At 41.9% G+C, this 12,263-nt stretch overlaps 1 protein-coding gene across 23 annotated transcripts in view; it reads left to right on the top strand.

Moving 5' to 3' along the window:
- Sorbs1 (sorbin and SH3 domain containing 1) overlaps positions 1–12,263 on the top strand; it is a 226,481-nt gene that overhangs the window by 151,604 nt on the left and 62,614 nt on the right. For 12 of the 23 annotated variants that reach the window (XM_013506186.1, XM_013506184.1, XM_013506189.1 and 9 more), the window contains 2 exons: positions 11,114–11,161; positions 11,282–11,411. In XM_013506186.1, coding sequence (XP_013361640.1) covers positions 11,114–11,161; positions 11,282–11,411 — 178 coding nt within the window. Of the gene's footprint in view, positions 1–1,628; positions 1,704–2,020; positions 2,084–11,113; positions 11,162–11,281; positions 11,412–12,263 lie in introns of all 23 variants that reach the window. The other 11 variants (XM_013506176.1, XM_013506179.1, XM_013506175.1 and 8 more) reach the window with 2 other exon arrangements.

The following is a 12,263-nucleotide window of genomic DNA, read 5'->3' as shown; positions in this document are numbered from 1 at the left end:
TCTGCTCTGTAACTGGAGGTCAGCTCACAAGCCTTGCCTCCCTGCTCTTGTGGAATGCAGGAGGCTGAGGCTAGCACTATGCCTGTGCTCTAGTACCTATCTGCCTGAGATGTGAGCAGCTCCATCTCCCACCTGCTTCCAGCTTTAGGTACATCCTGTGTCAGCCCATGACTGCCTTGTGGGCCAGGCAAGTTGAGAAAGCCCTGAACTAGAAGTCAGGAAAACTATTGTCATGTAGATTCAGCCCCTGCCAAGCACTCGTATGACCTTGGACCAGTCATGTATCTTTCTGTTCATCTTCCTTCTCTTCATCGAAGGGTGTTGCAGAATCCATAGGAGAAGACATTTGGCCTTGTGAAATGGAGTGCATAGTACACCTCTAAGGCTATGTTTATACGAGAAAATAAGTATCCCCCCGGGAGCTAGCACTGGTCAGATAGCCCTGAGACTCAGTCAAGAGCTGACACAGTAAAACCTGGTCAAGCTGAAAGAGCAGTGCTTCCACATCAGCGGGCTGCTGGGCTGTCCGCAGGTGGCCCAGCATGGTGGGAAAACTTCAGGCCAGTGCTGGAGCAGGTCACAACCTCGCCAGCTCCCATTGCTGCGTATGCTGCTAGTCAGCTGAAAGGGGTGTTGCTTCACTGTGGGAAGGGTACCACTTCTCCTGCAGGCAGAGCATCCTGTGCCCAAATCCAGTCTGGCTGCCTGGCATGGATGACACACAAATGCAAAGAAAGTATGTTCTGGTCTATGTTCCCACTTAAACCACCAATATCCAGTCTCTGATTAGTTGCAGGTGCCAACTAATATCACTACTAATTAGCTCCTGCTGGGTTTAGAATGCGCCAAGGTGTGTCCCTCTTCAGACTGTCTCTAAATATTGAGGTGCTCAGTATCTAACATTTCTGAGGCAAGAGTAAATCTGCTAAGGTTGAGTGGATGAGCTCAGTCATACTGGTGATGCTAAATATTAGACCTCTGTGATTGGATTGGGTCAGTTCCACTGATCACTTCCTGAAATGACTTTGCATTTCCTCTAGCAATTTGTGCCTCTCTCACCTTCAGACTTAGCTTTGGAAAGCTAAGTGCAGTGACAAGTGTATGCATTTGTGCCAGATACCTAATTCTGCCCCACAAGCAGAATTATAGTTATTAACACAAGTAAAGTGCAGGTTCTAAACAAAACTACCTGCCCTAAAAGGAGGCAGTAGTGTTTGAGAAATTAAGACTCCACTTGTTTGCTTGAGGCTAACATCTACAACACAAGCTCTGGTTGAAAAAAATGATGATTTTAGGATAATATTTTCATTACATATTATTATTATCCTACTTTATATCTCTAGCTTATAAAAAGTGAAAACTTAAAGGTTTGTGCCCATTCGGGAGTCTGTTTATGTGTAATTCTTTGTCCAAGAAAAGTAATGATATTATCTCTTTTTGATGTGTCTCAGTTATTCAGGCAAAAAGACTGGATTTTTAAAAGCAATTTGAATTTCTTTCATATAATTAGTGAAGCATACTATGTTCCAGAATTCAAGGAGTCTAAATTATATGTGGATTCCTTCTCGTTCATTCTCTCCATTTGTATCTTCCTCTATTCTCTCTCCCAAACCTGCTCCTCTGCCTAGACACTCCTGAAGAAAACCCTTATTTCCCTACGTACAAATTCCCTGAACTTCCTGAAATCCAGCAAAATTCTGAAGGTACCATAAATTTAGACAGTATATCTGTTGTCCTAGCCTTAAATTAGTTCTTAGAGTTCCATTATAGGCGTAAGATTTGGCTTTTAGATTTTTATATAGTTGTTTTTGGTTGGTGAACATTTTATTTCATACATTTGCATGATGTGCTATATTAAAACAACTAAGTTCTTTCTAATTTATTAATCTGTTTTTGAGTATGATTCCTGTGTGCTTTTAATAACACTAAAATAAATAATTATTCAAAAGAGACAACTGGGAATTGTTAGCTTCTCCACTTCATGGTAGGTAGTTTCAAAATCCACTTTTCTCTGCTACAGAGGACAATCCTTATACTCCTACCTACCAGTTTCCTGCATCTACTCCTAGTCCTAAATCCGAAGGTAATTAAAGGAAAATTTTGTGCCTCCTTTTGTACTGGTTCTGTTACTTTCTTTTTTACCTGGGCATTTTCCTGGTGGCTAAAGGCTGTCTCCCATTTATTTGCTTCCCTCTGACCTTGTGTTTTGTGGTGCTGTCCACTCCTTGCTGACTGTTTCACTAGAGTCTATCCAGATGGCATTTTAACCCTATTCCCTGAGGGTTTACACTATTAACAGGATAACTGTCAGAGCTTAGTTATAAGGCGATGAAAAGCTGCTTGTACTTGCCATCCCGGGCCTGGTGTCTGGGGTGGGCCCCTGGTGCTGGTGGGTGGGCAGTAACTTGGCAATGCAGTCATTATGGTGGATTGGCTGAGTGGACCTGATAGCTCTTAACAACAGAAACATTACCAGGTTCTTATATGTGCAGCTGACTTGTCACTGGTCCTCTCTTGTCATAGGCCTTTGGGGTATCTCTCTTTGGTTAGGAATTCTCTTCAAGAGGTAAAAGATTTAGTAATGGTAGGAAATATCTCTTGAAACTAAAGATTTGGGCAAGCTGGAAAACATTTCATCAAAGAGCTGGGTAGGGATTTAACCTGCTTGAGATGTTAGCCACATCTGTATTGAACAGATATTTTTTTCTGGGGCAAAAAGTCCAGGTGTCAGTGAAAGTTCTGAGAAGTTGGTAGCAACAGTTGGAAAATGATCACTGTAACGAAGATTGTCTGATCTTTGGTTGAGTAACCCAGCAAAAAGGGGCTGGAATAGTATAGAGAAAGAAATTCTGTTAAATGTTCTAGGATCCGAGATTGGATAGTCCGACCTCCGTTCAGTAGGAGCACTTGGTGTGTGCCATGCACTGTCCGGGGAAATGAGGACAGCACCATAAATAGGACAAGCACTCTGTCCTCAGAAATTCACATCTGGCCGGGAGCTGGACAAGCCCATATGAGCATACTGTATCCTGTGAGGGCAGTTGGAAAGCATATGTCCAGAAGGCCACAGAAAACCTTGCTGGCACACAGTAGGTGCTCAGTAATACTTTAGGAATGTAACGAGTGACGGCTTTGGTCTGTAGAACCAAGAGTTCTCTTTTAGAACCTCAGTGCCACCATCTCAGTGCTCCTGTTCTCTGTCACCTCAGCCGGCCATCCTACACTGCCCTCTCGTTACTGGTAAAGTCATTCACTAGGTTGTTGCCGATCAGTTATTGTGTATGAGAGGGCACAATGAGATGGGTTAGATCCAGGATTAGTTAAAATACAATTGTCTGTATTTGATCTGTCTCATATGACCTAGTCAGTGGTTTCAAACCATTTCATACCTGGGACCTATTTTGAATGATAAGTTTACCAAACAAACCCAGACTTAGAAAACTAAAAGCTGGTATCTTAATTGTGATCAGTGACTTCTTCACCACTGACAAGAATCTATCTAGTCTTTCTTGGGAGTGCTGACTTGAGCCAAAAACATTGCTGAAGAAGCAGCTGAATTGGGTGACGGAGAAGTTTTGCTTTGGGTAATTTTGACTAATTGCAATACTTGCTTTGTGCTTTATCTGGATTTACAAACCCTAGCTGCTCAGAAGATAGGGTTCCCTGCTAGAGTAAGGTGATAGACATAGAGTATGTAGAAGGTGCTGTATCCCATGGACACGGCAGAGGCAGGCCCTCCAGGGAGAGTTCTGTGGAGAGGAACAGTGGCTCCCGTCAGTCTGGAAGATTGCATCAGACCTGTTACAGGCTGCACCCAGTGGTTTCCTTCGTCACCTTGGCTGTGGGTCTCAATACAGGACTTCATGGCCTGACACCCAGAGCTCCACGCCAATAACAGTGTCTGCTTCTTGGCACAAGTCAAGTCTGACACAAGAGGGAAGTAGGGTTATTTCTCCTAGAGGCATAACCAATAAGGAATGGTATGGCAATTTGTCATATATATTTTAAAAGCAAAGCTTATTATATTTTTTATTTTCAAAGACCAAAAAAGGAGAAATGGTCTTAATGAATAAAAAGTACAAAATTAGTTTAAACATAAAAAATTCATACTAACAAAGATGATTATACTTCAGCACAAGTTTTTAAGAAGTTGCTTCCCTGGAGATATTTAAAAATAGAGTAGCTTCCATCTCACGCCCCCGCCTGATGACATATCCAGGCACAGATCACTCATGTGTTCAGTTAGACAAAGACTTTTTACAAATGAGGGAAACACTGGAGCTAGATAATTTTTAAAAAACTGTTGGGGTTTTACTTTTTTCTCTTTTAAGTTTCACAAGATTCTGGATTTCTGGATCCATAGTTTGATTTTGATGTCTGTGAGCTCCGACAGAGCCTCTTGGCCCTGTCTGTTGTGCTGCTCCTGAGAGTGACCCTGAGCTCGATGTACTCCCCACCCCACTTATATTGTGGTACTGAACCCAGAGCCTTTACACCAAGCTATGAGGGCCTAAGTCGTTAAATGGCCCAGGCTGGGCCTGAACTTGCCACCCACCTGCCTGAGTCTCTCAGAGTGCTGGGATATACGTCTCTGCCACCACACGTAGCTCTGTGCACTCCCTTTTTGATAAAGATTTTATACCTTTTAAAGAAAGGTATTAAAGACACATTAGTGCCTAGGGAAGTTCTGCCCATTAACTTCAATGTGCATTAAGAAATAGACAGCTTCATTAAGAAATGGGAGGCCTTGGTAGTTCAAAGTCTGTCTCTGGGGGAGAAACTTATTGTCACTGTTGCTTTATTTTGTTTAATTCAGAGTCTGGAACTAGAATTCTCTCTTACAACCCTGCTAAAGCCTAGCCGAGGGCTGCTGCCTCTGACTCTCCTCAAATAGCCAGGACCATGTTTGTTTATGCTGGCTTAACATATCTGCCCCCTCCCCCCGCCCCAGTTGTAGTGAACAAGTCAACTCCTGGCCAGGCCTTTGGAAGACAAACAGAACGATCGTGTCTTAATCACTGTGGTTTAACCTATGCTATAAAAAATAAACCTCTGTGAATTCCAGCAAGGAGCAATCCCTTCTAATCATTTTATGATCATGGGCACTGCTGTATGTTATAAATACTTACCTTGGTTTTATAAATCAGGGGGCAGAAAAACAAGCTGTTCAAAGCAGCTTCAGAAACATAGCCTCTTTCCCTTCTCTGCCTTCTGATTTAAGGACAGTGGCATAGTGGCAGCACCTCCAGGGCTGACAGTCATAATCCTGTTGATGGTAATGGTACTACCACCACTGTGGCGACTGTCACTACCATTTATTGAGACTTTCCTTATACAGGATAAGGCTATGCACTGTGGGCATCGCTGTTGCTATCTCACCTTTATACACTTCCAGCCATCTCTTGAGGTAACTTTTCGTATCATCAGTGAAGAATCTGAAGCTCAGGGAGATTAAGTAATATGTGCAAGGTAACAATCAGTGGGAGAACCAAGATTCGGCCGAGGTGTGTGGGGCCCCCAAACATGGGCTTTTACTTCTCTGCTGCACTGCTCTGCTGATTCCTTCAACTCTCCTCAGACATTGTATGTTTTTGGTTGTTCTCTTCTTTGCCGAAGACTCTTTGGCACCTCTTTGGCACCTGCAGGCATCCAGTTTCCCAAGTCAGCCCTACCCCAGGCTGCACATGTCTCTTGGCAGAGTGTCGGGAACATGAAGTTAGAAAAGCTCCCTGAGTGAGCGGGATGCATGGCCATGATTAAGAATTTCTAAAAAGGAAGGAGTAGTGTTACCCTTCCCCAGCCCCTAAAGAACTGAAGATATTTGCCCAGATACAGTTTTGGGAATTTGGATATAGTGCTCTGAATATGCCTAGATGATGTTGGCTCATTTGGCACATTTGATTTCAAGAAACTTCATTTTCAGATGATGCCTCAGAATCTGAAGCAGAACCAGGTAACTAATGTGGTACTTCATGGTCTATGGCCTGTGAGGACCCACTGGACAACATCAGAATGAAAGACCCACAGCAGAGGAAAAGGTCTAGAGACCACCTTTCCCCTGCCACTCTGGACACCACCTCTGGGCGTGGCCAGGGTGTGGTGTTGTGGTGGTCTGTCCCGTCATGGTTTTTCCTCATTCCTACTTGAGCTTGCACTAGGACAAGGATTTAGGAGGCTGGGTTTCTGTAGTTAAGTTAAAATAATACTCTATTAGCCTTGTAAGATTTCTAAGAATAGCCTTATTTTGCTCGTGTTCAAGCAAAGCATTCTATTGTGAACAAACTTGGCCAAGATTTGTGTCTCCTGCCTCAAACTTTGGTTAGCACTGCCCCGAGGAGGGGCCGAGCAGTTTGTGGCAGTCACCTTTGCTCTCCTTATGACAGCTGCCCAGATGGTCTATGTCTACAAGAGCAGGCGTCTTTGGCTGGTAGGATAGCTAAGAACAAAACAGTTGTTCCTTTTCCACCCCCAGGATCCAGGAAGCTGATAGAAGATAATGGTGAGTCTCTTTCTAGCCGAGGAGTCCTCCCAGACTTTCTCTTCTGACTCTTTCCCTGATCTATCTCATCTTGTCCTCAGAGTTCTATTTTTTTCTGAATATGTCTTTTGCAGTACTCTATACCTTATCCTGGTCTTTTTTCATTCCTTCAAATCTTTAATTAATCTAAAGGTTAGTTGCTTTTGACAAAAACAGACAAATTTGTGTCTCTTTCCACAAGCTCCCAGACTTCCTGGTTTTCTTGCTCCTTCTTACCTCTTTTGCTTACTTTTCCTCTCCCATCTAAGACTTGTGTACCTGTTGCTGCATACATGCTCTTTTTCCTTGCTGTTTTTGTTTTGGGGTTGTATACCTATCTGTCTTTTTCCTTTTTTCCTCACTCTCCCTAAATGCATGGAGTAAAGCCTGAGAATTATGCTGAGCATAGAAAAAGATTGTGTTAAAAATGAACCAGTAGAGATGACTGTGGTGGCATGCACCTGTAGCCCCAGCTACTTGGGAGTCTGAGGCGAAAGGATCAGTTGAGCACAGGAGTCCAAGAGACCAGCCTGGGCAACAAAATGCGATCCCCATAGCTCCCCAAAAAGGGCAGGAGAGGGGTTGAAGTTATAGCTCAGTGGTAGTGGTAGAGAGTGTGTTTAACATGCCCAGTGATTCTGGGTTCAATCCCCAGCACCAAAAAAGCAATTAATATTAGAAAAAATAATTTTAGGTTTGAAGACCTAAGAAGTGCATAGAATGGAAATCAAATGATATAGGCAGTGGTTATACAAATGCTGATTTTTTTATGTCCCATTTTGGTCAATTACATAGCGTAAACAGAACCATGATTTTCACCAGCATTTTCTTCAGTTATCTTTAAGATTTTTATGAATTCTAAACATATAAATAAAACAAACAATAGCAACGAAACCCACAGCTGACTCAGAGAAAGCCACTTAGAGACTCAGTTAAAGTCACTGTGGTTGAAAAGGCAATTTCGTGGCTCCTGGCAGTTTTAAGGGGCTAGCTATCCCCAAATTGAGCTACCAAGGCTTTTCCCAAACCCCGCGGGAAGATCACTGGTGTGTGAACATCAGGGCCTAGAAGGGGCCTTTAGGGTCCTGAAGTGTTTACCTGTGTGAATCCTACATAGTGTCAAAACTTCTGGGAAGCACTGACATAGCAGGTCTGTAGTGTTGTTGCCAGTGTTTGGTGTCTGCTGCTTGGTGCTCTGAGGAGCACAGACAGCAGGCAGCTCTGCTGTGAGCAGGGGTCCCAGGACCCAGGTCAACTGACTCTGCTGTGATCTGCGTAAGGAGCCCTTGGAGAAGTGAGGGTAGACTTTCTGATGTTAGTTCATAGACAACTTGAGAAATGTTTTACTAATTGTATCTCAGCTATAGTTAATCTCTCTCTCTCTTAGCTAGATCTTGTGTATACAGAAATGAAAAGAAGGCTGGAGATATGGCTCAGCAGCACAGCATCTGCCTAGCAAGCGTGAGGTCCTGAGTTCAATTCCCAGTACCTCCCCCCGCCAAAAAAAAGGGAAAGAAATCAAATGAGTGCTCCTTATACTCAATTTTCTCATTCCTTGGCACTTCTCACAGCTTACCTATGTTCCCAGTGTAATTGTAGCTTACCAGGAGAAGATTTCAAAAAACAGCAAATGGAAGCTGTAGCAAGAGTGACTTCTTGTCACCTATTGTCTCTGGAGACCAGAAGGAGGACAGCTAAGAGTTTGAAGGGTAAACTCAGAAAATTACCTAAGCATCACTCATGGTAGGTTGATACAGAAAAATAGACCCAAGTCATCAGGGTCTAGAAATTGGCCTGAGCAACTATGCACTTGAGCTTCAGGATGATACCTTTCTGTGCTTTTTCCATAATAAAACTAATAGTGGAATATCTCCCACTTTTCCCAAGATTGGGCACATAAGATTAGGGTGAAGAGCAAAGCAGCCATTCCTGTCATAGTGCTAAGAGCAACATGGGAAGTGGGGTCAGAAGATCTTCAATCCATTCCTGCTTTGTATTTTTCTCATTGCACAGTTGAGGGTAAATTTTCTAACCCTGCTTGAACCTTGATTTCCTTATTTGTAAAATGAAGTATTTACTTCCCGTAGGAGTTTTTAAAAAGTTTGAATGAGATGATATTAGTAAATATCTAACTATTATTAAGAATGGAGGCAGTTAATAATGAGAGGTACTATTACTGTTTATTCATTAGGTGAGGTAAATTTTCCTTTCATTACTTTTGTAAGATAGACATCAAAAATTAAGAGAATAAATGAACATCTCCTGCAATTTGTTTTAATTGCTAAAGTTTAGATGAGTCTGTCGAACTTCATTTTGCTTTCTTAGAAGCCCATGGACTGAACTCTGCCTTAGATCCCTCAGACACTGTGTGAGCCTGTTACTGAGACCCCTGCCGTATGTTAGGCATGGGTGCGTGGTGCTTCTTTTTCTGCCTACACCAGATTAAAGAATAGCTTTGAGAGCATTCAGTCATTCAGCCTTTTCTGTTGCCCTCTTCCCCAGCTTTCCTATTTCTCCTTCTGATTTTCAAAGCACATAAACTGTGAAATTCCTCAAGTAGGGCTGTTTTTCCATTTATAAAAACTGTTTTTCATTGTCTTCTAATAAGTCTTCTAAAATTCCACAGTAGAAAATTCCAAGGAATATTTGTTTTAAGTTTAGAATTTATGTACTTTTGAATATTTAAGTGCCATTTCTCTCATAACTTCTAGCTTCATGACCCAGCTAGTTGTTATAAATTAACCTTCACCTGCCATACATCCTGAAGGACTAATTTTTCCATAATTTAGAGGGGTACAAGGTTTTGAACTAAAATACTATGCTGGAGTTCAAGCAGCAGTGTATTAATTTCTAACTAAGCTCACTTTTCATTTGGAGTATTCACCATTTTTTTCTAATCAAGCCTCCACAATCAAAGCTGACTTTTAGTTTAGTTTTTTTAAAAATACCATGGCATTTTACGAGTATAATAATCAGAATTCCTGTTTAAAAACAACACTCACAACAATAACAAAATCTGGCAACAGAAAATTCTTCAGAACAGTCTTTACAAAAATATATTTCTGGATCCCATTTTATCTTTCCCCTGCCCTGTTTTCATAAATTCATGTAAATAAACTTGCACATTCAGTTTGTGATTGTGAAAAGGCTTAACTGTGTTGGTAAAAAATCCTAAACGCTGTCCAACATTGATTTAACTAATTCTTATCCTTAAAGATAAAAGGACGAAATGGAGGTAGGCGGGAGGTATCCAATGCCTGTCCCTTACTGTGGCTGAGGGAGACCCAGGAGAGGAAAAGTGGGGGAGGAGAGTGTGAAAAGGGTGTTAGAGGCTGTCTCTGAAAGCCACTCCACTCAAAATAACAGCACTGTGAGCTTTACATTTCATAAAAGACTCTGACTTTTCTTCTCTGAAACAAAACGATTTGCATAGAAACAAGGGGTTGATTACACAGCATGTTAGATTTTTTGACTTGTCTTTGTGGTTGGGTTCTGTGCTTCGCTAAAGCTGTTACAGATTTTAAGAGGAGAATTGGGTCTTCAGTCCGTCAGCATTAGTTCCGAATTTGGATCAGCAAAATATCAGATAATGAGAAAGTCTGACTGTTTTAGATGCTCTTTAGAGTGATGCTTTGGGAGGATTGTCAAGGATAGGATGGCTAAATAGTCTGCATTTTTAGAGCAGATCCAGTATAGACATCTGTTGTCATATGACTTTGGACTGATTTTTTTTAGTTTAAAAAATACAGCCCCTTCTGTGAGGGTTTCAGATTTTGTCTCCCTTCAGCAAGTTTTGGAGCCCGGGTGTTCAGCTAACTTAGGGATGTGTACTACTCCACTGCAAAGCCTTCTTGCTCCATAGAAACTCCTGCGAGTTTGATTTGTTCCAGGGTCACAATTGAGACACTTGCCTCAAGCAGTCCTTTGCAGAGAAGATAGTATAACGCATTGCCACTTGTGAAGCCAGGTTAACATGGAATCAAAACAAATTGTGATGCAAATTTTCTCAGTCTCTTCCTATAGCTACAAAACCATTTTATTAATGATGTTGTACCTGGAAGTGTAACACTTTAAACAGGTGAAAGCTGAGGAGGGTAGCTAGCAAGCGCAACCTTCAGGTTACCCACCCACTAGCAGTCTCAAAAAGCCCCAGAATGAGGCCTGTTGTCACTCCATGGGACTCAGCAGGCAAGATCAGAGACTAAGTATGAGCAACTAGTTCCATCTCAGCTCCCATTCCCATTCAGCCAAACTAGGGACTCTGAATTCCAGCTTTGGTGGTGGAGATTCTCTTGTGGGAGACCTTCAGCTATTTCACTCCATTTATTTCCTGGTGATAAACAGCAGCCGTCCACTAAGTGCTATGAATATCCGGTCTGGACTGCAGGTCCTCTTGGGTTAGGGAACTCTTCAAAGCTTACTCCTCTCCATTGTGGTCTGCTGTGGTGCATAGCTTCTAGCGTTTGATTCTTCCTTTTTCCACTGGGTTCGCTGGTATGTGTGGATGTGGTGCAAGCCTGTGGAAATGGGGAACGTGCACCTTGATTCTCCTACCGTAGCCCACTTTTCCTAATTATGTTCTTGTTTGTTCACTAGATGAGGATTCAGATCTGTACTCTCCTCGATACTCCTTTTCTGAAGACAGTAAGTGATTGAGTTTCCTGGTTGTCGGGGAGGAAAGGAAGACGATGGATGAGGGAAGGTATCTTTTGGCTTTAGTTACTATTGATTTTAAAGTCTTCTGTATGTACTTTCTTTTTCCAGCAAAATCTCCTCTTTCTGTGCCTCGCTCAAAAAGTGAGATGAGCTACATTGATGGTGAGAAGGTGGTTAAGAGGTCAGCCACACTTCCCCTCCCAGCTCGTTCTTCCTCACTAAAATCCAGCCCAGAAAGGTGAGTGCTTCCTGTCCTGTGTTCATCATTGCCAGCCAGTGCCTCATCATTTACTGATACCCAAGAGCCTCTTTTCGTAGGAACTTAGAATTTGAGTCCCTGCTCTGCCAGCTATCAGCAGTGACTTATTCTTCCTGGGTCTCAGTGTCCTTATCTGTAAAATTGGGACAACAATAGCACGACCTCTTGTTGGCAATGTTGTAAAAATAAAATTAGGTAGTGCACATTGCCTGGCTCATTGTATGGGCTTAATTAATGCTAGCTATAATTGTTATCACTTTTGACCTTTCCATGAGAAAAATCTCAACTACAAGATTTGTCATGGGCTTTCCTATTCTGCACCTACTAAATCTGTGTTTATATTGTATTCATAGCAAAGATTATAATATCAATAAAGCCACATTTCTTAATGTCAGTTTACTTACACACCATGTATTATTGAGGCATAATGCTTGGATTTCTTCTAATGACATTAGTTATTTCTTAATGTTTGTACAGAACAGTCCAATTTTCTTTTATTGCATTATTGTCTCTAAAAATGCCCTATGGAACAGTAATGCCATATTATCTGGACAAATGTCCCATGCATTTTCCATCCCAACCAATATCTACACACAAAAGACTTGGCCAGATGAGACTATTTCTTTAAATACACATCCAGTTTTCCTTCCTCTAGGCCGTCAAAAAATATATACCAAAGTGGTATATATTACCACATTTCTAAAGTGGTATCCACCTTAGAAATGTGGTAATTAATTTGAAAGGAAGGTTGGGCGCACTCATAAATCTTCTATAGAAGCATTCATTAAGAACCTAAGGGGTACGTTTTGTACAGATTGAACCAGATGTTAT

The sequence above is a fragment of the Chinchilla lanigera genome, unplaced genomic scaffold (genome assembly GCF_000276665.1).
Source record: "Chinchilla lanigera isolate Chin_1 unplaced genomic scaffold, ChiLan1.0 scaffold00106, whole genome shotgun sequence".
NCBI classification, from domain to species: domain Eukaryota; kingdom Metazoa; phylum Chordata; class Mammalia; order Rodentia; family Chinchillidae; genus Chinchilla; species Chinchilla lanigera.
Note: the sequence above shows the minus strand (reverse complement) of the source record. Positions and strands in the feature narration are given on the sequence as shown.